Below are 26,681 nucleotides of genomic sequence, written 5' to 3'. Positions count from 1 at the left end.
GGGATCTCACTAGGGAAACAAACTACTCTTAAGGGCAGGCTCCATGCACAGCATGGCCTGTGTCAACACAAAATGAAGTCAAGCATCCGTGGAAGTTCCTTGTTTCATAACGTTGAGTCAGTGCTTCGTTTTTTTGTTGTTGTTGTTTGTTTGTTTTGTTTTGTTTTGTTTTTGTTTTTTTTAACCTTATAGGTTCTTTGTGTTTATATTATGGCTTCCGGTTTTGTGTTTTTATGGCATTCTTAAGTGTGTGAACGCATATGTCTTATTTTATAATTATGCCTGTTTGTTTTCTAAGAAGAGACAGAAAGGGTTTGGATAGAAATGGGAGAAGAGTGGAAGACATGGGAAGGGTTAGAAGAGGGGAAACCATAATCAAAATGTATAAAAAAAAAAAATCTAAGAGCTGAGACACCAGGCCATGTCTAGCCCTCATTGAATAGGAAGCAAACAAGTATGTGACAGAGAAATGGGAAAGAAAGAGAAATGGAGTCATTTGGGCACTATGAAGAACTGGAGATGTAGTGGAGGTGAAAAACAACCTAATGTGAGAGGCCTGAGCTACCACCTGAGGCCGTGATGATGTGAGGGTCTATGTTGCCGTTAAGGGCCTTATCTGGGTCTGTGGTCATATTTGCAGCCAGGATCTATGTCAGTGTTCATAGTCTGTTACCACCAAAGGCTATAAGGATGTCCTTGGTCTGTAGTACAGCCTGAGGCCATGTTGATGTCCAAAGGCTGCACTGTCCTGGGTGGCATGGAAAAGTTGGCCCTCATGATATAGGGACAGCAGAGCAGGCCCCAATGGTGTGAACACGGGAGACCTGGAGGGCTGGCCAACTCAGCTACTATATAGACCCAGACAAGATTTTTAGTTGGCCCACCCCAATATCTTCCCCATCTATGAGTTGCTGCTGAAGCATGTGAAAGAGTCAATCCTTTGGACCCATTGCCACAGGATCTCCACAACTCAGGGCACAGTTAATAGAGAGTCTCAATGCAGGTCTAGTATTGATCCTGTAGCAAAGGCCAGAGGTCTTGAAATTGACTAATGACTCATTGCAATAAACATTCACAAGTAAAGCTGTTTAAGCAGAAGGGTATACTGCATGACACATCTCTGTGATAGCAAATATATGATGGAAAAGCAATAAAGACGGCAGAGTGGACTGGGACATGAACAGAATGCTGTGGTTGAGAAAGGAGCAGCTTGTTGCCCAGAGAGGTCAGATAGAAGGGTTTTTGGGTTTTGATGTTGTTTTTCAGTTTGTTTTTTCTTTTCTTTTCTAATTTTTCTTAATTTTTTATTTTCTTGGGGGGGGGGGCGTTTACAAGGGTAGAGGGTAGATATTTAAAGACTAGGAAATGAAATGAGTGGCTTGGGGGTGTATAATGTGAAATTCCCAAAGATTCAATTAAAAGTTATGTTTAAAAGAATCTATTTTCAATAAAAGAAACAAATAAATGTAAATAAAGAAGATAAAAACATTTCATGCAAAGGTAACCATGTTTAAACAAGAACGTAACGATCTAGTTTCTGCTCTTAATCTATCATGTTTCTCTTGCTTTGACAAAGTGTGGTCTTTTGTGAATTTTACTACTTTTTAACAAAACTGTATTCACAAAAAGAAAATACAAACACACGATTACATTAACTAATGTAACATCAACTTTGGAACACAAATTAAAAAATATTCAGTAGATAGAGAGTTAAAGACTTAATAGGTTTAACTGTAGAATAATCTTTCATTATATAATCACATGAAATTGGGTCAGTGACAGATAAAAACAGTAAGTAACAGCCAGGAAATGCTCACTTATAAACTTTGTTTTACATAATAGTCTTTGTGACTATAATATACTCTGCTATATATTGTTCTGAAGGGACATATTATAAATACATTTAAAAATGGGGTAATTGTTAAGTTAAAGGTAAAAATTGTGAATTTTTAATAATAGTAAATATCAAATACAGCAATCTATTAATTTTCTGCAAAAATTTAAATAACTATATATGGTTTTATTTTTTATTTTTAATGCCTGGGCATAACAACACAAGCATAGACTAGTATTTCACCTAGTCTAATATTCTGTTGTTGACATTAACCAATGATGGTGGATGTCGCAGGATAACCTAAACATATAGCATAATGAATATAATTATATACTACTATGTCATTATCTCAGATGATGGTTAGATCATACCCTGGAAGAAATGAAAACAAATCCCAATTCCCCTCTCTCATCTACAGCTTCCCATATGGTGATGGGAAACCTTCAACAAAAGTATAAGCAGAGTATAAGTTAATGCTTTGGTAACATGACAACTGACCAAGAAATTATCATCTAAAATGAAAAGCTGCACACAGAAATAGAAGCCAAAGTGACCAAAACCTATTATTTGGAAGGGGGATTTCAATGAACTAAAAATAATGATTCACTCCAAAAGAATTACTTATAAAACAGATGTGTAATTCTTAGTTAAAGCTAAAAACAAAACACTACAATTTCTACCAAAGGCCATGCCATTTTGTGACATGCTATACTTTTTTCTAGACAGCTGACAGTACTATTTTAAACTCTGCAAAGAAATGGCTTCACACCTGTTTGTAATGGTTTTAAACTAGGGATTAAATTAAATGCTCATCACAGTGTGTAAAACTACACAATTCAGAAATCTAGTTCACCCTTTAGGAAATACTATTTCCTAAATAATTACAGAGAAAAATGTATTGCATTTTTCAGACATTTAGAGAAAATAATTCTCTTGGCAGTATAGATAGGCACTGACTTAACAACCCTTGTACTCAGGAAACAGTTCCTAACTAAATCCTCCATGATATAATTTGAGTTCATTTTCTATTTTTCTGACCTCAAGTAAACTGGAGAATATCAGATTATACCATAATATCTCATGTATCTAAAACCTCTTATTGTCTTCTTTTCAAAATTACTACAGGTCAATAAACCAAATAGTAGTAGAGTCCCAGGTTCAGTTTTATGATTTCTGTTTGATATATATCATAGCTTAAGAAACTGATCTCAAAAAATTACTTACCCATACTTTTTTTTTTACCAAGGACTGTATCTTTCCCTAATGCAATACTCTTCCAAAAATAACCTTTCCCTAATACAATACTCTTCCAAAAATAATCTGCATTTTAGAAATAAACACTAAAAATTCAGGAAAAGTTTATAAAAGATGGGAATGAGGAATAATTAAACTTCAGTAAGCACTATTCCTTCTTTAGAATAGAAGATCGTTTAAGGAAATGTCTCAAAGCCACTGGGACAGAGCTGTACTGTAGTGTCACAAAATTTGTGTTGCTGTTTTTAACAGTCCACATAGCTTCCTAAAAACCACATGAAGCCAAAATATACACTATCAGTCTTGAACTTACCTTTACAAAAGCAGCAGATAAATTAGTCAGAGCAAGCCTCAAAATAGTTATTGAATAGTAAAGGATGTCTTAAAATTACACTGTAATGCCTGAGATGGTGGTTCAATTCACATGTTTGAAAGTTACTCCTTAAACTGCAATATGAACCATATGGTATACTATGAATTTCAGAGATTAAATGCCACTTAAGAAAAAAAAGTTGTTAGATGGTTACTCATATTCATAATAATTTTCTACTTAAACTCCAAAAAAGCTGTTCCCAGACATTGAATATTTTTTTAGGAAAAAAAATGATCAACAAATAGTCAAGCACCTTTGTTAAGTCTCTGCTTAGACCACCATAACAAATACCAAAGACCAATGAACAATCAACATTATTTGTTATAACTCCAGGAACTGCTAAGTTCAACGTGACAGTACCAGCAGATAATAGTGAGAGTCCTCTTCCTGATTTGATGGTCACCTTTTTTCTGTGTCTTCATTTCACAGAGAAAAAAATTCTCTCTCTTCTGTCTCTTTTTCTTATAAGGGTGCTAATCCCATTTATGAGGGCTCCACTATCATGACCCAGTGAGTAAGTAAAAGTTATAACCCCCACTAACCACCACTTTGGGAACTCAAGTCTCAAAATGTCAAATGGTGGAAAGACGCAAACAGTCTACAGAAGCATATAAACTTCACTACACATAAATAAGTAGTACCACCTTACTTTTATTGCCCACCAACGCAACCAGGGGCTGAGTTTCCGATTCTTCACTCACAGTCTTCACCACAGAATACCAATCTTCTAAATTCTCAAAACTTTGATAATTTGTAATATCATAGACCAAGAGGATTCCCTGTCAGAAAAGAAATACAGAATATTTATAATATACTCTTGAAATAATAACAATACTTCTTAATGTTTCAAATATATCAGGTATACTGTAAAGTATAGTTGTGTTTTTTATATAAAAGCCAATTTCAACTTAAATGTATTATTAGTAGAAACAATGTCAAATGATCCCATTCACAATAAACACTGAAACTAAGGTATAGTTTTACAAAAATTTTAAGTAATTTCCCAATATATGATACCTGAAGAACTCTTAGGAGATTTAAGATAAGAAAATTCTATCACCTCAAAAAAAAAAAACCTGCAAAGACTAAAACCCCACCTCTCACTTTTACAAGGCAAACATTTAAACTTTTCAATAAGTAACCATCTGCTGCTTCTCCAAATTTAAATGTCTTCAAAAATAAGATTCCATGATACATGATGTCCCTTGATGGGCAATTTTAGCGTTTAACACAATTTTCTTTAAATAAAATGTGGATTTCCTCTTTTGGTCCTCTATGCATTTAGAGAACAACTGGAGAGTGTCCTCCTTTTAACAAGCCCTCGTATACTTGAAGACAGTTAAGTAACTTCTTACTAGTCTGCTTTCCAGAGTAAATAAACTCAGTTCCTTAAAGCCGCCTCAAAGGGCCTATTTTCTGTCCCTTTAATCATGCCTGTTGATTCTTCCCAGGACACACTACATAGAGTTTTTTGACATCCTCTTTAAAATGAGCAATGTAAAGCTGGACATGATACTGTAATAAGAGTCCAAGAAAAGCTAAATATAAGAGAGGGGTTACTTCCTGCTTCTTATATATTATATTCCTTTATAATTTATCCCATTATATTTCAACATATTCATACATAAAAATAACAAAACCACATACTTGATTTTCATCTAGTTTGTAGTAAAACACTTAATATGAAGCTCTGCTTACAGGATAAGTCACTCAAGGCATTCATACCTACTTCTTATGTTAAAATAACTATTTTTGAATCTGCTATGTATCAAACACAGATATAGATCTTTATACCAATCCCTACAACCTACAGTGATTGGTATTATTATCCTCACTTTATTGATAGAAAGTTTATAATAACCAAGAGGATCCAGGCAGATAACAGATGGAACCGGGACATCAGTCAAGGACTAAGTGACTAAATGCATTTGTCTGCAGACTCTATACCATGCACTTTACTGACTGCTAAGGATATGAATGCTGAGCTTCAAGTAATACAGTCTTCCAGGAAAACTACATATATAAACAGGTAAGTATACAACACGGGAGTCACAGCAAGTAATAAGTAAGTAATTAGCTCGGAGTTCCACTGCAGCTGCTGGCAATGTGACATTACTGAACTAGCATTTCCACCCTACCCATAAACTATAAATGTGAACAACCTTGGGATCCCAGACAACAGAAATTAGAGCAATTAGTAGATAATTCATTTTGACCACATAATAACTCTTAACATTTTTAGTTTATATAAAAAATTAATCATGAGTGTATTCAACAATTTGCTCACAAAAACTGTCAAAAATTAAGAGTTGAGTTTCTAAAGCTAGAACAAACTGGCTGTTCTTATGATCTTCTGGTGCTGAGCTTTTAATAAACAACTTTAAGCCACCTATTTATTGTCTTAAAAGTAAATTTCTAGAGACTAGAGAGACAATTCAAAGACTAAGATCACTGACTCTTCTTCCAGAAAACCTGGGTTCACTTCCCAGCACCCACATGGCAGCTGTCATTGGTCTGTAATGCCTGTTTCAGAGGATCCAACACCCTCTTCTGGCTTCTCAGAGTACTACATGTGGTATACAGATAAAACATATAGGCAAAATGCCCATACATATAACATAATGAATCACACAATTAGATTTCTGATGGTCTCTAAGATCCTTCTCAATTTCAATAGTCTATGATTTTAAAATCAGATATAGTGGCTCACAGCTATAATCCCAGAACTAAAAAGACTAAGGCAGATGGATTGTTCTGAGTTTGAGAATAGCTTCCACTATACAGTGAACTACAGAGCAAGACCCAGTCTCAAAAAATTTTTAAATAGAATACCTAAGTTTGCTAGGCAAAGTGGCATCCACTTGTAATACCACTACTTGGGAGGCAGAGTAAAAAGAATCAAGAGTTCAAAGCCAGCTTTAGTTACATACTAAATACAAGACCAACCTGGGCTAAATAAGAACTATATAAAACAAAAATATAAATGTTACATAATTTTACACAAAACTGCTTTTCTGATTTATTTTGGTAACATCTATTTCTTTCTTCCAAGATTATTTCTGGTCATTAACTAAAATAGTTATCTGAAATAAGAAGTGCAGTCTCAATTTCTTGAAGAATATAGCTCCAAAACTGAGCTTTAGAGACAGCCAATCCTTACTGACTCTACCTCCCTCTGTAGTGGGTGATGGCATTTATTGTTTACTGAAAGAGTCCTATCCTTGGATTTCAGGCCTGGAAACATCATCTACTTAATCTGAACAATTATTTTTCTGTCCCACCTTTAAAACGTTTAATAGACCTATATGATCAAGAGAATAAAAATAAACACCAAATAGATCACTGAAAATTAATAGTTTATATAACTGTACATGATTTTTATTGCTCACTGTGAATCACATTCTCATAGTAATTTTGTGGTATTGTACATTAATTAAATAAAGTCTAGACATGGTGATAACTAATCCTTGAAATACTGGAACCTTTTGACTAATACATGAAAATATTTGCCCAAGAGGGAACAACAACTGTGTAAGACAAAACACATGTAAGCAGAACATGCATGCCACCATGTACTGATGGCTAGCACAGTGGAGCATGCCCTTAAACCTAGGATTTAAACCTGGGAGGCCTCTATGAAATATTTACATCTAACTCTATAGGAAAGTCACCAATCCCTACTCTAGACTAATGTATTTTTTCAGTTATTATTTTGAATCATTTTAGACTCATAAAAAGCTTCATTCACTAACTTAGCTATACTTCATTCACTAACTTAGCTATCCTTCAACCCAAATATTCGCAACACAATAAAATGTAAAAAACTTTTGACATTTAATTATTTTTACATTTATTATTTTGTCTTTATTCTTAGCATAATTATTAATGGTGTGACCTTTAGTGTTATTCTGAAAAATATGAAAATCTGACATAAAAACAAAACAAAAGAAACTTGAAGAGTATGGGCTTCTAACACATAAAGAATTTTGATCATCATCTCTGACCTTACAACAGAAAGATCAGATTTTTTCAGGAGTGCATCAGAGAACTGAGATTAAAGGACAAATCACTGCCCTGAATCCTGGAGAGCATAGTAAATTAAAAAAGTACAGACAGAACCACTTCCCTGGATCAGAAGTTGCTGGGGATGGTAATGTAGGACACAGTAATGCAAACAACCTGCAAAGACTGTTGCTTGGCTGTAGCATGAAGGACTCTCAGCAACCCACTCTTCGGATCACTCTCCCCCTCCCCGCCACCACTTTCATGGGATTTACCCACAGAAACTTGCAGAGGAAGGAAAGGTCCACTCCCAGTTCTGACATGGAGAAAGTAACCAATGCAATACCCTACAAAGCATTAGATCCTGTGAGTAGAGGAAAGTTTCTAACTTCCAACTCCTCTAGCCATTCTCTCATTGATCTGAGGCCCACTAAAAGATTGGCATTAACAGAGCTTTGGGATAAGAGCAACTATAAGCAAATATTTCAAATGAGAAGAGTTCTTCAAAATATCTAAAAAGGTTGGGATGAAATAAACAAAGACACTAGAGGACTTGATATCTCTGGCATCTACAGGTGTCAGTGAAAGGGAACAATGCATTCAGGGCTAAAGCAACATAAAACTTCATACCAAAGGACCACTTACCTGAATTCTTGTTATTCACCTCACTTTATCATTCAATAGAAAATTATAAGGCATTTACTTTAGGAACTCTTTCCCTGGGTGATATAAACAAAGTTCTACCCATCCACAGGGGCACCAATGACAAAATATAGTGTATTCCACTGAAATCCAATTTAAGGAATCAATGAGGTTTTATGGCTTACTTAGAAAGTGTGGATGAGGTATTATAGGAACATTCGAAGCCTGGAAACAGCCATATTACCAGAAGATCTCCCTTTAGCCAAGATGATGACTTTCCCATACCACATAGATGGAGTGTCCCTCTAGTTAACCTTCTACATACTCCATACTCTAATACCTTCCAAGACCAAGAGGCCATGTGCAATTAGGACAGAACTGTGTACAAATGGCAAACAGGTGTGGAATCTCAGTTGAGGATCCAATAATCCTTCTCCCATCCCATTCTTTTATGAAAGAACATCAGTACACAACAGTCAAAAGTTTGCTCTTTGAGGGCTCTGCCAAGAAATCACCACCACTCTGGTGACAATGCTTGTGTTTGCAGCTGGAGAAGTGCTCAATCTCTCAGCTTCCTGTCCCTGCAACTGTGCCTGTCACCCACTGTCATGCAGCATCACAGTGATGGATTTTTAACCCTTTAGAACCATATGCCAAAAAATCTCTTCTCTAAGTTACCATGATAGGAAACCAAAATAAAGGCAATCTCAAACTAAAGCAAATGAAAGGGAGTAGAAATAAAAAGTAGAGCACAAATCAATGAAGTTGAAAAGAGAGAAATAGTACAAAAAAAAAAGATTCTTCAATAAAGCAATTACAGGGGAAAGACACAAATGACAGTAGCAGAATGAATATAAAAATAGTCATCAAGGGGCTGGAGAGACGGCTCAGTGGTTAAGAACACTGGCTGCTCTTCCAAAGGTCCTGAGTTCAATTCCCAGCAACCACATAGTGGGTCACAACCATCTGTAATGAGATCTGGCGCCCTCCTTTGGCGTGCGGGCATACACGGAGGCAGAATGTTGTATATATAATAAATAAATAAATAAATCTTTTTTTTTTTGTTTTGTTTTTTTCGAGACAGGGTTTCTCTGTGGCTTTGGAGCCTGTCCTGGAACTAGCTCTGTAGACCAGGATGGTCTTGAACTCACAGAGATCCGCCTGCCTCTGCCTCCCGAGTGCTGGGATTAAAGGCGTGCATCACCATAAATTGTTAATAAATCTTTTAAAAAAGTTTTTTTAAAAAGTCATCAAGCTGACATCATATATATCAAAAGAATATATGATCAGCCTTATGGCTACAAATTTGATATCATAGGTGAAATGGACCAAAAGTTTAACATTCATTACCAAATTTTTTGACTCCCAGGGTCTCTACCACCAGCCTTAGACCCAAAAAGCCTCTTGGGTAGTCAGTTCCTCAGGAAGACCCTCAAAATTGAGTCTCTTTGATAAATAGTCAATCTAGGGTTCTTCTTATTTCCTCCAAAAAGTACCACAATCTTCCTAGTCATAAATACAACTTTCTGAGAAGTTTCATTTTAACTTCAACTGGAGTCCCAGAATGATCCTGTCAACTATGGAATCCAATTTTCTTTGAGCATTGTGGCCATCTAAAGCCCAGACACATTTTACCACCCACTTGCCATCATCTTTCTCCTGTCTTTATGCCCAGGCCACCCTTCTGTTTCGCACCCTAATTCAGCCTCCAGTAGCTCCTCTCCTTCCCAAGTCTTTAAAATAACCTTTGTAAATAAGATTTCAACTTCAAGAAATGCTTCTTTCAATGTTCCAGTGTCTTCACAGTACTAGACATTCCCTTCTAATTTCAAAAAAATATGACCACTTCTCCTTGCTCAAAACTTTTTCTACATAGATTATAAGGTTACTTTATGCAGTTGTTTGTTTGCATGTATTTAATAAGCATGGGTAAACACTGAATGCACAGAATTCTCAAGGTAATAACTGACTGCTGTTTAGAAGTAACAAACATTGGTGGCAATACTTCATATCCTTAATAAATTTTTCTCTATTTTTATTATAATTGGCAAATGACACCTTAAAATCCAGAGGATTTTTTTTTCTTCCTAACATGCAAGAGAAATAACTTACCTCATTTTTCAATTACACAGGGAAATTAATTAAAACATAAATACAATGCAATAGCTATAATATAGTATACTTACAACCTATAAAAATAATACTACAAATGGACTCAGGACATTGCATTTATATATTTATGTATTTATAGATACATAATAATAACAATTTAAAAAGAGACAATAAATTTGAGAGCTAAGGAAAGAAGAAATAGAAATGAATGGAGGGAGGAGAGGGAAGACAGAAATAATATAATTTAACTTGGGGGGGGAGGCAGTTTTCAAGATAGGGTTTCACTGTGTAGCTCTGCCTGTCCTGGAACTCACTCTGCAGACCAGGCTGGCCTCGAACTCACAGAGATTCACCTGCCTCTGCCTCCCGAGTGCTGGAATTAAAGGTGTGTACCACCACCGTCCAGTCTAAATTTAATTTTTAAAATTGCAAATAAAAAAATTAAAGAAATGCCAGTAAATGAAGGCTATAAATAAAGCTATATTTGGCAAATAACCAATAAAAGAATCATAGTAAATGGTACCAGAAGGTTTCAAGAGTCGAGCTTTTAGATATAATCTGTCCCTAGTAGTCATGCTGGCACCAAATCATTTAGCTGATGGTTAACAAGCAGGCTCAGCTATGTAGGGCATTGATGCACAAGAGTAGTTGTGTTCTACCTCACAAATGACTACACTTCATTGAGTTTATGCTCAGTGGAGCACTGTTTGCAAACCACTTAGATTCCAGGATGGAAAGAGCTACGAAAATGAAACATCCAGTCCTTCTCTGAGGTTGTTCTTAGCCTCTGTTAGCCGCAGGTTACAGGGCACTAAACACTATGTACTGTGTATTTGCTCCTAACCGCTAGGAAAAATAGCCTATAACTTTTTACTGAAGACTTCTAGACATTTTAAAGTTAATTTAAAATCCAGGCATTTAACTGGGACTTATTTTAGTTCTTGAAACTAGCTCTTATCAAAATATCTTAATTCTTTCTGGAGGTCAGTTCACTTGGTTTCAATGTACACTATCCAATGGACTTTTGCTAAAGTTTAATGTTACTAAGAGAAAAAGTGAGGAAGGTAAAATAATCAATTTTATCTAAAGCCTAGTAAACTTCTACCTTTCAAATAAATTTCTTCCTAGATACTAATGTTTAAAAAAAATTGCATGCACACAAGAAGTAGTACTCTACAGCTTAATGACCCAGATTTATGGAAGATAAATGAGAAGTGTGTAAGATAAATCTATAAACAATGAAAAAGTTAGAAAGCCTCAACCAGAATGCAAAGCAGCATATTAGGTTGGTATCCTAAAAACAGACTGTCATGACAGTATGTGTAAAAAGTTTACGTCTGGTAAAGAGTAACACTCCCCAGATGCTGCCATCCTTGGCTGAGGGATATTATTTACATATATTTTAACCAAACAGCCTAACTGATAAATGTATTTTATGTATTCTACATATTATTTAGGTTTATAATTTCTGGAGAGCACAAAAAAGTTATTACATTATTATTAACTTATGATAATTTATTTCATCTTCTCAGAATTCCAAGTTTCTTAGGACAAATTTCTCAGAAACACTGTATTACCCTGTTATTTAGCATAGCAGGGTACATGCTTGGTAACAAAACTGTGAATAAGGGGGCTGGAGAGATGGCTCAGTGGTTAAGAGCATTGCCTGCTCTTCCAAAGGTCCTGAGTTCAATTCCCAGCAACCACGTGGTGGCTCACAACCATCTGTAATGATGTCTGGTGCCCTCTTCTGGCCTGCAGGCATACACACAGACAGAATATTGTATACATAATAAATAAATAAACAAATAAATAAATAAATAAAACTGTAGATAAAACATCAGCAAAAGAAAAACTGGTTAACATGTACCATCAAGGTAGAGCTACGCATGGTACATTCTAAGAAGACACCTAACACTTACTTTCTTCTAGGAAATGAAGTTTGTTTCACCAAACCAAAGAATTCTCAAAAAAGTAAAAATAAGAATTTTAGGCAACAGGCCTAGTGACATATGCCTTTAATCTCTGAGTTCGAGACTAGCATGGTCTACAGAGAGAGTTCCAAGACAATCAGAACTACACAGAAAAACCCTGTCTAAGAAAAAAAAAAAAGAAACCAAAAGCAAACAAACAAAATCCTGAAAGACATATTATACACCCTTAGGTGGGAATGCAAACTTGTGCAACCACTTTGGAAAGCAGTGTGGCGGTTTCTCAGGAAATTCGGGATCAACCTACCCCTGGACCCAGCAATACCACTCTTGGGAATATACCCAAGAGAGGTCCTATCATATAAAAAAAGTATATGCTCAACTATGTTCATAGCAGCATTGTTTGTGATAGCCAGAACCTGGAAACAACCTAGATGCCCTTCAATGGTAGAATGGATGAAGAAAGTATGAAATATATACATATTAGAGTACTACTCAGCAGTAAAAAACAATGACTTCTTGAATTTTGCATACAAATGGATGGAATTAGAAAACACTATCCTGAGTGAGGTAAGCCAGACCCAAAAAGAGGAACATGGGATGTACTCACTCATAATTGATTTCTAGCCATAAATAAAGGACATTGAGCCTATAATTCGTGATCCTAGAGAAGCTAAATAAGAAGGAGAACCCAAAGAAAAACATATAGGCATCCTCCTAAATATTAACCTTCATCCGGCGATGAAAGGAGACAGAGACAGAGACCCACATTGGAGCACCAGACAGAAATCTCAAGGTCCAAATGAGGAGCAGAAGGAGAGAAAGCACGAGCAAGGAACTCAGGTCCGAGAGGGGTGCACCCACACACTGAGACAATGGGGATGTTCTATCGGGAACTCACCAAGGCCAGCTGGCCTGGGTCTGAAAAAGCCTGGGATAAAACCGGACTCGCTGAACATAGCAGACAATGAGGACTACTGAGAACTCAAGAACAATGGCAATGGGTTTTTGATCCTACTGCACGTAGTGGCTTTGTGGGAGCCTAGGCAGTTTGGATGCTCACCTTACTAGACCTGGAAGGAGGTGGGAGGTCCTTGGATTTCCCATAAGGCAGGGAACCCGGACTGCTCTTCGGGCTGATGAGGGAGGGGGACTTGGTTGGGGGAGGGGGAGTTTAATAATAGAGAAAAGGGACTAGTGATACACTTCAGTGGAACAATGTTTGCCTGATATGTATAAGGGTGTAAGATTGATGCTCCAGCACCATAGAGGAAAAAAATTTTAGAAACAATTGCAAAAAGGGACCAAAAAAAAAAATCTAAGCTACAGCTTTAAAAAGTGCATGTATATAAACTATCAGGGCATATAATCACAAGTATAAATGTGACACATGAGCAGAATGACTTTACAAACGAAACAAGATAATGCAGAAAGAATAAATTTTAGAGAAAGTTTTAAGAGACAAATGTAAGTGAAAACACCTGTCTCCAGAACCATCACAAATGATACAGTTCCCTGTCTATCTTTATACTTCTCAATATTTTGTAGAAAAGTAGATTCCACTTTCCATGGCAACTGATAAGAGTCAAATTGTGTACAGTGCAGTACTGTCGTTATCCTACAGATTCATTTTTTTAACAAAAAATGTAGTTTCACTTAACCAAATTAAGCTTTTTGTTGTTTGCTTTTTGTTTATTTGGGGCTTTTTAGGGACAGGGTTTCTATGTGAAGCCTTGGCTGTACTGAAAACTCATTCTATATATCAGGCTGACCTCAAACTCAGAGATCCACCTGCTTCTGTCTTCCAAGTGTTAGTATTAAAGGCATGCACCACCACCATCCAACTCCAAATTATGCTTTCTATACTTAAAACATCAAACTCCAATAAATAACCATGAACATTTAGAGATTACCTTCATGTCTCATGATGATGGAGAAGATGTACATTAAAACCAGAATCAAAAGCAAAAATAAAAAGTACATACAGAAGTCCCATGCACTTCTTTACCTGTCTACAAACATGCTACTTCAGCAGACAGTGACATAAAAAGCATTACAGCATTCCTAAAGGTTCCTTGGACTTCCCACAGGACAGGGAACCCTGATTGCTTTTCGGGCTGGGGGGGAGACTTAATTGGGGGAGGGGGAGGGAAATGGGAGGCGGTGGCGGGGAAGAGACAGAAATCTTTAATAAATAAATAAATTTAAAAAAAAAAAAAAAAAAAAAAGCAACCCACCAAAGCATTAAAATAGCAACTACTCTTTATGGTTATCTTTAAAATGAAATAATTTCTAAAGTGTGCTGCTAGCATGTATATTTGCTATTTGTATAATTTTATACTAAAACATAAACTATAACCAGACATAGTGGTTCACACCTATAATTTCAGCTCTTGGGAGGCTGAGGCAGAAGGGGACTGTCATGAATTTGAAGACTGCCTGGACCATATTATGAGAAAGAAAAGACACAAACATAAATCATTTTGTTACAAACTTAAATTTCCAAAAAAGGGCAACTATTCAAATAACATTTCTACATAGATTTTCCTCTAAAATCATGCCATTATTATATTGAACTATTACATTACTCCATACATATAATCCTATCTATTTGTCGGGTAAATAAAGTTTACCAGAGTAAAGTTACGTATATTAGTCTGAATTATAAATATTTAGCAAGCCAATACATAGGTCAAAAAGATAGACAGGTATATCTTTTGTTACTTGCAACTTAAAATGAAATACCCCCTTCAATATTTTTTATTCACTTTACTGATAGTAGTCACATAATCAAATCACTGGATTTTTTCAACTAATGACAGCAAAATTTAGTAAGGTAAGTTTTATGAAAGTTTTAAAGAGATTTCCAATTCCCACCAAATCATTCCAAATGTAGTCTAGAAAAAATATAACTAAAGAATTAGTACAAATAAAATCAATCTCTACATATCAGACAAAAATCAGATTAGCAGATCAGGCATGTGCCTTTAATGACAGTACTTGAAAGGTAGAAGCAGGCTGACCTCTGAGTTCCAGGCCAGTCTGGACCAGGCAGAAGTACACGGTGGTATATTGTCTCAAAACAAACCAAAATAATAATAATAATAATAGCCAACTCTCAAAAGAGATGGCACTGGCTGCTTTTCCAAGGTACACAGGTTCAATTCCAACCCCCATATAGCAGCTCACAACCATCTATAATTCTAGTCCCAGAGAATCTGATGCCCTCTTCTGGCCTCCTTAGGTACCACATGCATGAGATGCACAGACTTACATGCAAGCCAAAACAGAAAGTCAAACACATGAAATAAAAATAAAGTACAAAGAAAAATTAAAAATCTGTGTGTATAATTTGTACCTGCATGCTTCTGTAAGGAAAGTATTTAAAATATTAGGATAATCATAGAACTCACGTCATACCTGTGCTCCATAGATGTATTTATCCAACATCTTGCCACCTATTGTCTGCCCTCCTATATCCCAAACTTGAAGAGTAACATTCAAATTTCCTAGAATATAAAAATAATATAAAATAGGAATATGAAAGACTAACAATCTAACAACTAAGCACAGTATCACAGAACACTGAGTAATAATAATAAAATCTAATGTCAACTTGCATTTTATTCTACAAGTTCACATGTCAGATGTTTAAAACTCTAAGCAATGTTGTCAAACAAATGGTGGTAGAGAAACTCTACCTCTTATTTCTATGGAAACATCTTTATAATTTCACTTAGTATAAAATAAAATTCAGTGGCAGGCATGGTGATGTACTTCTCTAGTCCTAGCACTCACAGGAGACTCTCTGTTAGTTGGAGGCCAGCCTGATCTTCAAAGTGTTCTAGGACAGCCAGGGCTACATTGTGAGACCCACTTCAAAAAAGAAAAATGAAATACTGTATGCGTTAGCTTAAAAACTTATGCCTTAACAAAATTAAATATTTTCAGATACTAGAATAATATAAAGCACATATACATAGAGAAAGAAAAATACTTTTAAAATAAAGATGGAAGTTTTATAACCTACCCAATCACACATGAATTGTGCTGTCACTTAATTGTGTTATGTGTTCTGAAGGGCAACAAGTAACAGACTATAAAATTCACCCATAATTTTACCTCAAATGAAGTTTTAATTTGAATGCCAGCTACTACATATAAACACAATCAATAATTATTGTTATATTATTTAATCTCTTAAATATATATGTTAGAGCTTTATGCACGCCCCAAACAGCATTTACAAACTAATTATATTTTGTACAAAACATGATGACTGAAACAAATGATTATGTGCACTTCAAATTCTTCATAAATATCCAATGTTCTTCCCCATTACAAGCATCATAAAGGAATCCAAAAGGACTAAAAGGCAGTCTTTGAAATCAATTCATGCATTTTGCAAAAACTGACATGAACATAAATTTATTAAGCAAACTCCTCTTTCTTAACAACACAACTAATTATTAAACTATGCAAGTCAAAAACTATGTATCATATATAGCTTAAAATTTTTTCCTCATAAAATTATATTGTTTCCTCCAAAGTCAGAACTGGTACCTTCCGAATGATTCACAAATCAGAAAATTTTGAAATTAAAATTTAGAACTGAAAAAATGATCTCTCCTGAAAAATAAAACAGATTTTAAACTTTAATTTTTAAACCAATGTAAAACACTAAAATCAGAGAATGTCTGTTCCATCATTTGACTACACTGCTGGAAAGAAAGCACGATAGTGAGTTAATCACAAAGTTTTACACTTCAGTTTGGTTTGTGTGGACTTGTATTACAAGATTTCCATTATTTGGATGTAGATCTGTTCCATCTGCCACAGTGCAGAGATGTCCAGGAGGAACATCCATTAGCACTAATGAGAGCTACTGAAGTTTATCGCCGTGATCATTGCCACACACACAGCTCCAATGCTATGAGTAATGACAAAAGTGTTCTTAAAGCTCTATGAATTTGAAATACAAATATCACAGATTAAGAATCGGCCAACAGACCATATAAATCTAATTTCTTAGAATTCTAATTTTCATGAAAACTGAAGCTAAACCAGTCTTTTCAAAAACCATCTCAAATTAACCAGGTGGGAATATGCTAGCCGTCACTAGAAATGTACGAATGAGGTTCGAAAGCCTGCATCCAATAGGCAAGAGTCTATTCATTTTACTTGCAAAACAGCAGTCCTCTGTTTACAGCAAAAGACAGCGTTCCCCAAAATAATGTTCAAAGCAAGATTTCAGGCTGCGCATTAGTAATTACTAAGAGGTCTTTAATCCCAGTCCCTCAAGGCCCAATAATCCCTACTGCTTAACCTCACAATCAGATATGAAGTTTTTCCCTTCCCTCCTACTTTTCATTCTGATATCCAGAGCCTCTCTGAATTACACATTATGAATATTTCTGCTATAGCTTCAGGAACACTCTTCAATGTATGCTCCCAAATTCTGGTGACAGTCATTTAAGGACCTAGTTCAAATATGTAATTGTTTGCCACCTTGATTTACATTCATGTATTGAAGGTAATTTGCAAATCTTTATCTTTCTAAATACATACTTCTTGTTATTAGTTTGCATTTTATTTTTTTAAGATATAACTTTGAATTCCAATAGAATTATTAGTAACACATAACTTTGCTTGCAAAGAACTAGCAAAAAAATTACTGAGTAATATTGCATAGTTATTTCATATACTTAGAAAAATATTTAACATCTACATTTCAACTTCAGACTTACTAATACACAAAACTGAAAATAAAATAGATATTTTCTATTTTAGGATCAAAAATAATGTAAAGCTGTGATTCAAACTTATTTTCATTTAAGTTTTTGTAGGAACACCATATGATAGTAATTATTTTTAATATGACATAATTATAACATATAGAACATATAGAATTATGTTCGGTTAAGCAATGTAATATTTTCTAAAATCAAAAATCCATCTAAACCAGATTTCTAACAAATAAAGAACATAAACAAATTGTCAGCATTCTAATATCAAATGCAAACTACTATAAAATTCCTGTCCTCTATAGGAAATTACATGAAACCAGAAAAAGTTTAAATGAAGTGGCATTTATATTAAAAGATAAAATAGAGTAAGCTGCATTTGGTATGAGTCAAAGACACCACAGGGATTCAACAGTGACCTTGTATAAGTACACTTAGTGCCTTGGTTAACCTTACTTAGAGTGCTGCATAGTCACGATGGAACTCAAAACACAAGACTGCCCACTTCTTGTGCCAAAGACTCAGAAATCCTTTTCACAGTAGAACGCTGTTTACTGGACTGTACCACAGCTTCCTGAAGGTATTTTGACTAAGGCTCTTAAGAAGCTCTATCAGCAGAATCTCTGACTAACAGATACACTATTTTAAGCAGTAAAATCTGCACAGTGGTTGCATCCAGACTATACAGCATACCAGATTGTGAAATACACTAAAATGGATGAGTATCTGCAAAGTAATGATCTTGAAAGCTTACACGAAGAAAATGTGAATAAACACACATAGAGTTTACAGCCCTAACAATGTGACTAAACTTATAACAAATATTAGATTCACACGCTATGCTACATTACCATAAATTCAAGAGATACTTTCAGTAATATTTTAGTTAGCAAATGAGAAAACACTAATCAAACCTTAGACATCACAATGCATTGAAATTGGGTTTAGAGCATGCAAAGAATATATTTTATTATAGAATATTTTATAATTTTAAATATTAAATCAAAATACATGAAATTTTTTTCAAACTGAAATATTTATAAGTTTGAGTTCATTAAGTTGCTAAAACTATCTCCTAAAAAATGTGATTATTTTTCTAAAAATCTGCTCATCAAACTTCATTAGGAAAAGTAAAACATATATTCCTAAAAGCATACATTCCCTAATGCCATTTTTAACCTAAAGTTTTTCTAAGACCAAACATATTAAAAATTTGTATTTTAAAACTATCAACAATATTTTACAAAGTAGTCAATTTTTGAGCTGGTAACTTGTGCAGCAGTTCAGAAATCATCACAAATATCATATAAATAAAATGTCCATTAATTAATGTTTATAATATTAATATTTGGGTAAGTTTTTGTTCCTTTATTTCAGCATTTCAACTAAAAAAAATAAAAATTTTAACAAAATTAATGAGAAAAGTTGGTGCTTTGACTATATAACCATCCCAACAAAATAGCTGATAACAAAGTATTATATTGAGGCTTTCTGTATCCAATAACCAGCATCACTAAGACAGACTTGCACAAATCTATTTTCATATGCATGCAGCATAACCTATGTGTATATTCTACTAGCAACTGTTCCGAATGTGCAGCTAAAATGGTATTTCAATCTTGAATACATAAAAAATATATATAAATAAAACAAAGAACAAACTATACATATGCTTCTCATTAACCATCTGAATAATAATAGTGAAAAATAAATTTTTTTTCTCATGTAGTATCACTTAACCCATTTTAAATTGAGATCCAAACATAAACCATCACAAAATATATCAGGGATAGTAATGAGATAGAAAGAATATCTCCAATAACCCAAAACTCTATAATTTCCATAGGAAGTTAACAATAGATGGGGCATTTGAGAGAGAAACTAATTCCAATAGTACTGAAACTCATTCACATTTCAGTATAGGAATCTGATATTACAAGGGCAACCACTTAATTTACAGAAAGAAGGGTTATGGTTTATAAAATGAATCAAGATAACTATTTTTAATAAAATATTTGAAACATGTCATTTAATCACTGAAATTGAATGGATACATTTTAAAGCTTTAATTGTTCAGAAACTAACCTAAAACATAAACTACTCTTTTTGTGTTATTATTTCCCTGTATTTCCCACAAAATGTGCTGCAACTGGCATCTAAATAGTTTCTTTGCATGGTGAACTGAAACATCGTGAATGCTCAAACTGTATTTTTATGAGTGCCTAGGGACCCTAAATTTTAGTGGTCTATTAAATGCCAGCAATTTCATGCTGCCTTGCATAAAACAGCATTCACATATTAGAGCACAGAAGTTCCATAGCTACATTATACTTCTGTTCCAAGTTCCAAACAAAAAAAACTAAAGCAGAAACTAATCAAAATAATTATTTTTAAATCCTTCCCAATTTTTTCACATTTAATTAATACAATAGCTGTCAAGAAATGTATAGCATTTAATTTTTGAAAAGCCCTTTTGGAATTTTATGAGCAACTATTGTTTATACTCAGAAAAGAAAACTGCATAGTTGCCAGTAACAGCAATGGAGGAGAATGTATAAACTTTTTGTTACCCCATGGACAATATATTCTCATACTAATGCTAATGATAGTGAATTTGCTGTACATATTCCTATGAGACTATGTAACCTCACACAGGTAAGGTTTTGAGTTTCATACCTAGAAAGGTTGTCCTGTGAGTGAGACTTAAGCAATCTCATAGGTTTTACAGTCTCTCACCTGGTAAGGTAATCCTTCTCAAAAAGAAATCCAGTCCTACAGTCTGCTTGTACTGTTTCCCAAAAGTCTCTTGAGCAAAACACGTAGCTAAGGAGGTCTAAAAAAAATGGATGTACAGAATAGAGAAATTAATTTATTTGCTTAAAAATATAAACATAAGACCATCACAAAGCTTATTAAGTAATCCTAAGATTTATATAGTAATTAATTACCAAACAACCTTCAGTAGCTCTAAATCAGTTAAAAAGGTAGAGAGACACTCTCACCAGGAACACACCACTTGCCTACAACCAGCAGTGAAAACAATAGACTAATCTAATCAGTTAGAGCTCATTAAGTCCCCTGACATCAAGCTCCTCCTTGATGGAAATTAGACTCTGAAAATTGAAAATACAACTAAAGCAACAATATGATTAAGATCAAACTTTTACAAATTGTTTCAACAAGACTTTCAGAGAACTCTTTAAAGTTTCCTTCTAAGGTTAAATGTCTGAGGATAGTTGGACCATTAGCTAATAATAAGAAGTACAGATTAGGGAAGAGAAAGCTACTTGTAGAACCTTTCAGTTTTCCTATAAGAAACATTGTGTTCATTTTTCTCTATACTTAGAGAGTAAAATAACTATACAGAATTGTCATGATAGTATGTACAATTTAAATAAAAAGTTAGTATTATGAGATTAGCAGGAAGCAGGTAAAATATTATTCTCTATCTAAAAACAGTGCTACAAAGTCACAGGTAGTATAACTCCAGGGCTTTCTTTAGAGAGCCATTTCTTATCAGCGCACAAAATACTTCTAGTAACAACTAAAATAACTCCAAACTCAAAAGGAAATGTTTCGAATGCACACTTTTACTCAAAAGTCTACCCCAAAGGAGAGAAAGGAAGCTTTAAGCTTAGAGGCAGGCTTTCAGACTAGAGAGAGAGAAAGAGAGAGAGAGAGAGAGAGGAGAGAGAGAGAGAGAGAGAGAGAGAGAGAGAGAGAGAGAGAGAGAGAGAGAGAGAGAACAACAAAACTTGTTTTATTTTAAAAGTTAAAGTTTGAAGTCAACTAGTAAAATAACAAAAACTACAAGATAGCACATTATAATTAACTATGAAAAGAGAACAGAAGTTCTAAGTAATACATGGTCATATTTCAAGTACTTTTAGCAAGGTGAGTTAAATTTCTTTAATACAAGGACCATATTTTTCCCACAAAGGACAATTTGCAGATGCTAACTCCAAACTCTTTAATATTCCAATAATGTAATTACAATAAATGTCTAAGATTTTGCATCAAATATTGATTAATCAATCCCATATGTAAGACATTCAACCAGACATTTATAAATAAACTCACTATGTTTTCATTGAAGTATGTAGCAGTAACAAAATGAAAAACCAGAATAAAAGAGGTAAGTATTTGTTTTTTAAAGATCTTTTGGTTTTCAGTCAAGTTTAATTATTCCATTGAGCCTGGTGCTCAGAGGTCTAGAGAAAAATACCATTACCTACAGTACTGTAAGTATCTCAAATGTTTCACATATGAATGGTTAAATATTTAAAAGCCAAGGAAAAACAAGGCACATGTAACAGCATAATTTTATTTGAAGTATTTTTTCACTTTCATTTAAGATTAAGAAATTTTATGATTTTTATATTCATTAACATTCAGAAATGGACTCAAGTGCAAGCGGGAAAGCACAAAGCCAGGGAAGGAAAATAACAAAGCAAATTTTATTTGAAAAATGAAATAATGAAAACTAATACTTCATTTACTAATAAAATATATATTTGGAAAATTTTCCTTGAGAACAAAATTTCCAGATTTAAAAGCCCTGCCTTCAGATAAAAAATCTGAGGCAAACATAAAGCCTCAAAATCACATGATTTTGAAGTTGAAAATAACAAACTAGGTTATGAGCCATATATAGTGTTCATGTAGGTTCTCAAACCGCCTCACATTCTCCTACAAGGATCGACTGGATCTGTCGGAGGCACTTCCTTCCTCTCCAGTTCTTTACCCTCACTGCCATTACTCATATTCAGTGACTTGCCACGACACTGCATAAATACTCTTCTTAAAGTGAACAACCGGCTACCATAGCTGAGACATTTTTATTTCATTACTGATGTACATACATATAGGGTATTTGTGTTGATTTTGGAAATATTTTTTAGCCAAACTATATACTTACTAACACTGAGATAGCGCTGTATTTATTATGATACCAAAAAGAAAGCTTGCTTCAAAAAATCTTAAGAAAATTGAAAATATAAAACAGACCAGGAAAGACATAAAAAATAACAACACATGATACTAGAAGGACATACTAAACATCTTTTCCAGAAACTGTTATTTTCCCAATGCTGTTCTTTCTTGCTTCTGCCTATGGCTACAAAAATACTGATAGTTCAAACATTAGAAAAATGTTGAAGAGTTAAACAGGATACAAATAAGAATGAAAACGAGGCTGAGTTTCATAAAAGAAAGGACAGTTAAACAATGAGAATGGTGGTGTCAATAATCTTAGAGCTGAACAGATCCCCAGGCAGAGTTCAGCAGCTCATTTCAGAAAGTATAGCAGGACATAGAAAAGCTATGACATTCTAATCAGAGGACAAAGACTGAGGCAGAGCACCATAACAGAAGACCACTCACTCCTCAATGCAGAATGATAACCCTAACCCAACCATACAGAGAGGGGGGAAATAATACATTGCTCAACACTGGACAGAACTGTAAACAAGTAAAAACTAATTACACTAAACTAGCAACAAAGGCAAAATAAAGTTATGACTGACTAAATTTTTAAAATATAGATATAAAACTATGAGTAAATTTCAGCATTTATTAAATAAATATTGGGATACAAATAATCAAAACCTTAAAGACAAGACCAAATATTAACTATTTTTATTGGAGGAGGTATATTTAAATTTTAAATATAAAAATAAATAAAATATGTTGACTTACTGGGTAATTTGGGGGTCTTTTAGATAATGTACTAGTATTATGAAGTGTCATGGTTTTAAATGTAAAAAAGTAAGCTCAGTTGTTCAATGAATGCAACTGAGTTTATGAGGTAAAATCACAAGGTGGCCTTCAAAAAAAAGCTAAGAATGAAACCCATAAAATAATCCTTTTGCGGAATGAAAGTTTAGAAACAATGCTGATTTGCAACAATTTGCTTTTTCAAAAAGCTTAAGTGTACAATATTTCATACACTTCCTAAAGAAAAGCAGTCAAGTTCTGTTCTTTGCACAAAAATATGATCACATTGAACTGTTTTATTCGAGGTAGCGCTCTACAGCAAAGTATCCTGGGAAAACAAGGACGGGATTAAGACTCCAAAATTTTGCAGAAGAATTAAACATTCCGCAGCGGCCCTAGGAACCCAAATTTCAGCACCAAAGCTCGAACGCATATGCCCAGTTTCCTTCCGGGAATGATGCAAAAGCCGTCGCCACAGAAACCAGGTCCAACGACACCAGTGACTGATGCGGGAGGGAGGTTTTCTATGAGAAGTCTGGCTGCGCAGAAGAACTAACTATAACTATCTTGCCCAACAGTGTCGTGGTTTCAACTGGAGCGACTACTGGGAGGGTGCCCAGACAAGGGTGCATCGCTTTATTTGGTAAACCCCAGCCCTCGATGACGCCTAGAGACCCTCTCTGTACCGAGTACCACCAGGCAATGAGACAATGTTTATCCCATTCCAGGAGTTCCCAACTTCTGGTGATGAACTCCAGCCTAGGAGACAGGGGACCAACTGCCTGCGGGCTTTCTCCCGCACGAGCCCATTCATTCCTGCAACCAACGGTCGCAGAAGGCTACGTTAAGAAGGCAGGGGTCCTCGCGACCCCCGGCATCCCGCCCACCGCGGGAGCTCGGGAAACACCCATTGAATGAACTGACAGGTGCCGAGGGCGGAACTAGAGTGAGATGGGACCCTGAAAGGGCAGCTATGGTGTACGGAGCGCGCTCGGCCTGCGCATCGTCACGGCCTGTGTCTGTTTTTGCAGTGGCCCACCCCAGGAGTGGGTCATGCCTGGCGGGCGGGCGTCCGGGCACGCGCGCAGGGCGCAGGCGCGAGGAAGGCCGCGGCCCAAGGCATGCCAGGCCAAGTCGGTGGGACCGCTGAGCAGGAGGCGGCGCTGGACAGCGCTCGGCTCCCCCACGGGCCGGCCCTGCCTGGCCGCGCCAGGGTTCCTGCAGCCCAGGTCGCCGGGTTTGCCCGAGGACTGACCTTCCCGGAGGTGCCGTCCCCCAGCACGACGATTTTCAGTTGCCGGTCCTGGCTCTCCTCCTCAGAGTCTGACATGGTGTCCGGGGATGCTGGCCCGCCTCCAAGTTGGAGGAAGGAAAGGAGGAGGCCTCCGGGGGCGGGGGAGAGACGGCCAGCAGGCAGGACGAGCGGGACCCCCGCCCCGGCGTCTCCTCAAGCCTGAAGGAACCCAGGCAGAATCACTCACCGACCGCCATCTTGCCCTCCTCCCCACCCCCGCGGGGCTCCGCCCCCAGAAAGCCCCGCCCCCGTGCGTCACTCGCATTACGCCCCGCCCCCGATCCGACCACCAGGCTGCTAATGGGGGGGAGAACGGGAGATGCAGGGGGTGTCGTGGTGTAGTCGCGGGAGACATTGGCTAGGAGACAAAAGCAACAGGTCTTGCGAGCTATGTAGATCCACATTGGAGAAGAGTAGCTCTCAGACGTTCTGCTCTCTGTCCTTTTTTTCTGATAGCATAATTTATGTGAGTCATTTAGTCCAAGGGGGCGGGGTCATGGTGAGGCTCGGTTGCCACGGAAGCCAGGAATCTAGGAGCCGTGGAGGGGCGGGGTCTGTCTCTGGGCAGCGAGGGACGCTTTGGGCTGCGCGCGCACAGGATCCATCCTGCCGGTGAGGTTGAGCCTAGGCCAGGTGGTTGGCCGTCCAGTGGAGCAGAAGGAAGTTGCTAAGGCTTTCAAGGAAAGAGAAGACGTGTAGTTGTCGCTTTGGAGTGTCCTGGGGCTCTGGTGCTGGGTCCTAGTTTAACCTCTCACAGGCAGACTGCAAAGTTCATCAGTAAAGCAGAACTGAGGGAACTGATTACCATCCTGCTGGCCACACAATCTTCACCTTCAGGCTGCAAGACCCAGAGTGTGGTCCAGAGAACTCTGGGGTTCCCGTGAAGTCAAAACAATTTTCCATAGCACTATCAGCATGCACTCTTTGTCACCTTCAGAATCTCACAAGGGTAGTTTGCTGGAGGAAAACTCTTGCGTACGAAGTTCCCTAGGTCAATGCTGCTATATAAAATGAAACTTCAGTTGCGTTATCTTATAACAGTATTTTTAAAATCTGTGACAAATTGAGAGGGTTTAAATGAGAGTTTGAAAACTTAAAATCATTTTTTTTCGTAATGTAAAAAGGGTAAAGATCTTCTCGTATGGACACCTATTACCCTTGAACACTACCAAGAAACAATCTAAAGGAAAATAGAGGTAATCCACAAAATATAAAAATATCATCATGGATGCCCGGATACAGTACTCATGACAGGATCACATACTACACCCCTTCAAAAATAAGTCAAAAGTTTTGAGAAGAATCCCAGCCGTTTTATGAAATCAGAAATTTTTGCAACTCGAATGCAGACTTTAATGCATCTTTTCGGGCTTGTACAAACTCAATTTTAACACTGCCACATACAAGGAGTGTGTTTATTCATGAAACACCTAGATTACTGAGGGATAAGACCTAGTCCATAGAATAATCTCTCCAGTTGTCTCACTGAAATTCCAACTAACTATATCCTAATGCCGTGACTGCATCATGCATGCGTTCTTAAATCACAAACTCCCCACTCTAAAGATATTTAAGGTGACACCAATAATGTTTAATTGGTCAAGTATTAGTGAATGTTATTTTCTTCACAACTCTTGTAAGCACGGAGGGCACGGAAGTGACCAAACCCATGAGCACTCTGTCCCTTGCAACTTAGTCTGAAGGAAAAGTCTAGTAGACTACAGAATGGTCAGATAACGTTGCCGGGGCCTCCTCTGCAAATATTAATCTGTTTAGAAGA

At 36.2% G+C, this 26,681-nt stretch overlaps 1 protein-coding gene across 3 annotated transcripts in view; it reads right to left on the bottom strand.

Moving 5' to 3' along the window:
• Rab28 (RAB28, member RAS oncogene family) overlaps positions 1 to 25,135 on the bottom strand; it is a 77,845-nt gene extending 52,710 nt beyond the window's left edge. For all 3 annotated transcript variants that reach the window (XM_075943687.1, XM_075943686.1, XM_075943688.1), the window contains exons 1-4: positions 24,863 to 25,135; positions 20,629 to 20,725; positions 15,569 to 15,657; positions 4,111 to 4,240 (exon numbers count right to left, since the gene is read on the bottom strand). In XM_075943687.1, the coding sequence (XP_075799802.1) occupies positions 4,111 to 4,240; positions 15,569 to 15,657; positions 20,629 to 20,725; positions 24,863 to 24,937 (391 nt within the window). In that variant the 5' untranslated portion in view covers positions 24,938 to 25,135. The remainder of the gene's footprint in view (positions 1 to 4,110; positions 4,241 to 15,568; positions 15,658 to 20,628; positions 20,726 to 24,862) is intronic.
• Positions 25,136 to 26,681: the final 1,546 nt, after the last annotated feature.

This window comes from Microtus pennsylvanicus, chromosome 12 (genome assembly GCF_037038515.1).
Source record: "Microtus pennsylvanicus isolate mMicPen1 chromosome 12, mMicPen1.hap1, whole genome shotgun sequence".
Taxonomy (NCBI): Eukaryota; Metazoa; Chordata; class Mammalia; order Rodentia; family Cricetidae; genus Microtus; species Microtus pennsylvanicus.
Note: the sequence above shows the minus strand (reverse complement) of the source record. Positions and strands in the feature narration are given on the sequence as shown.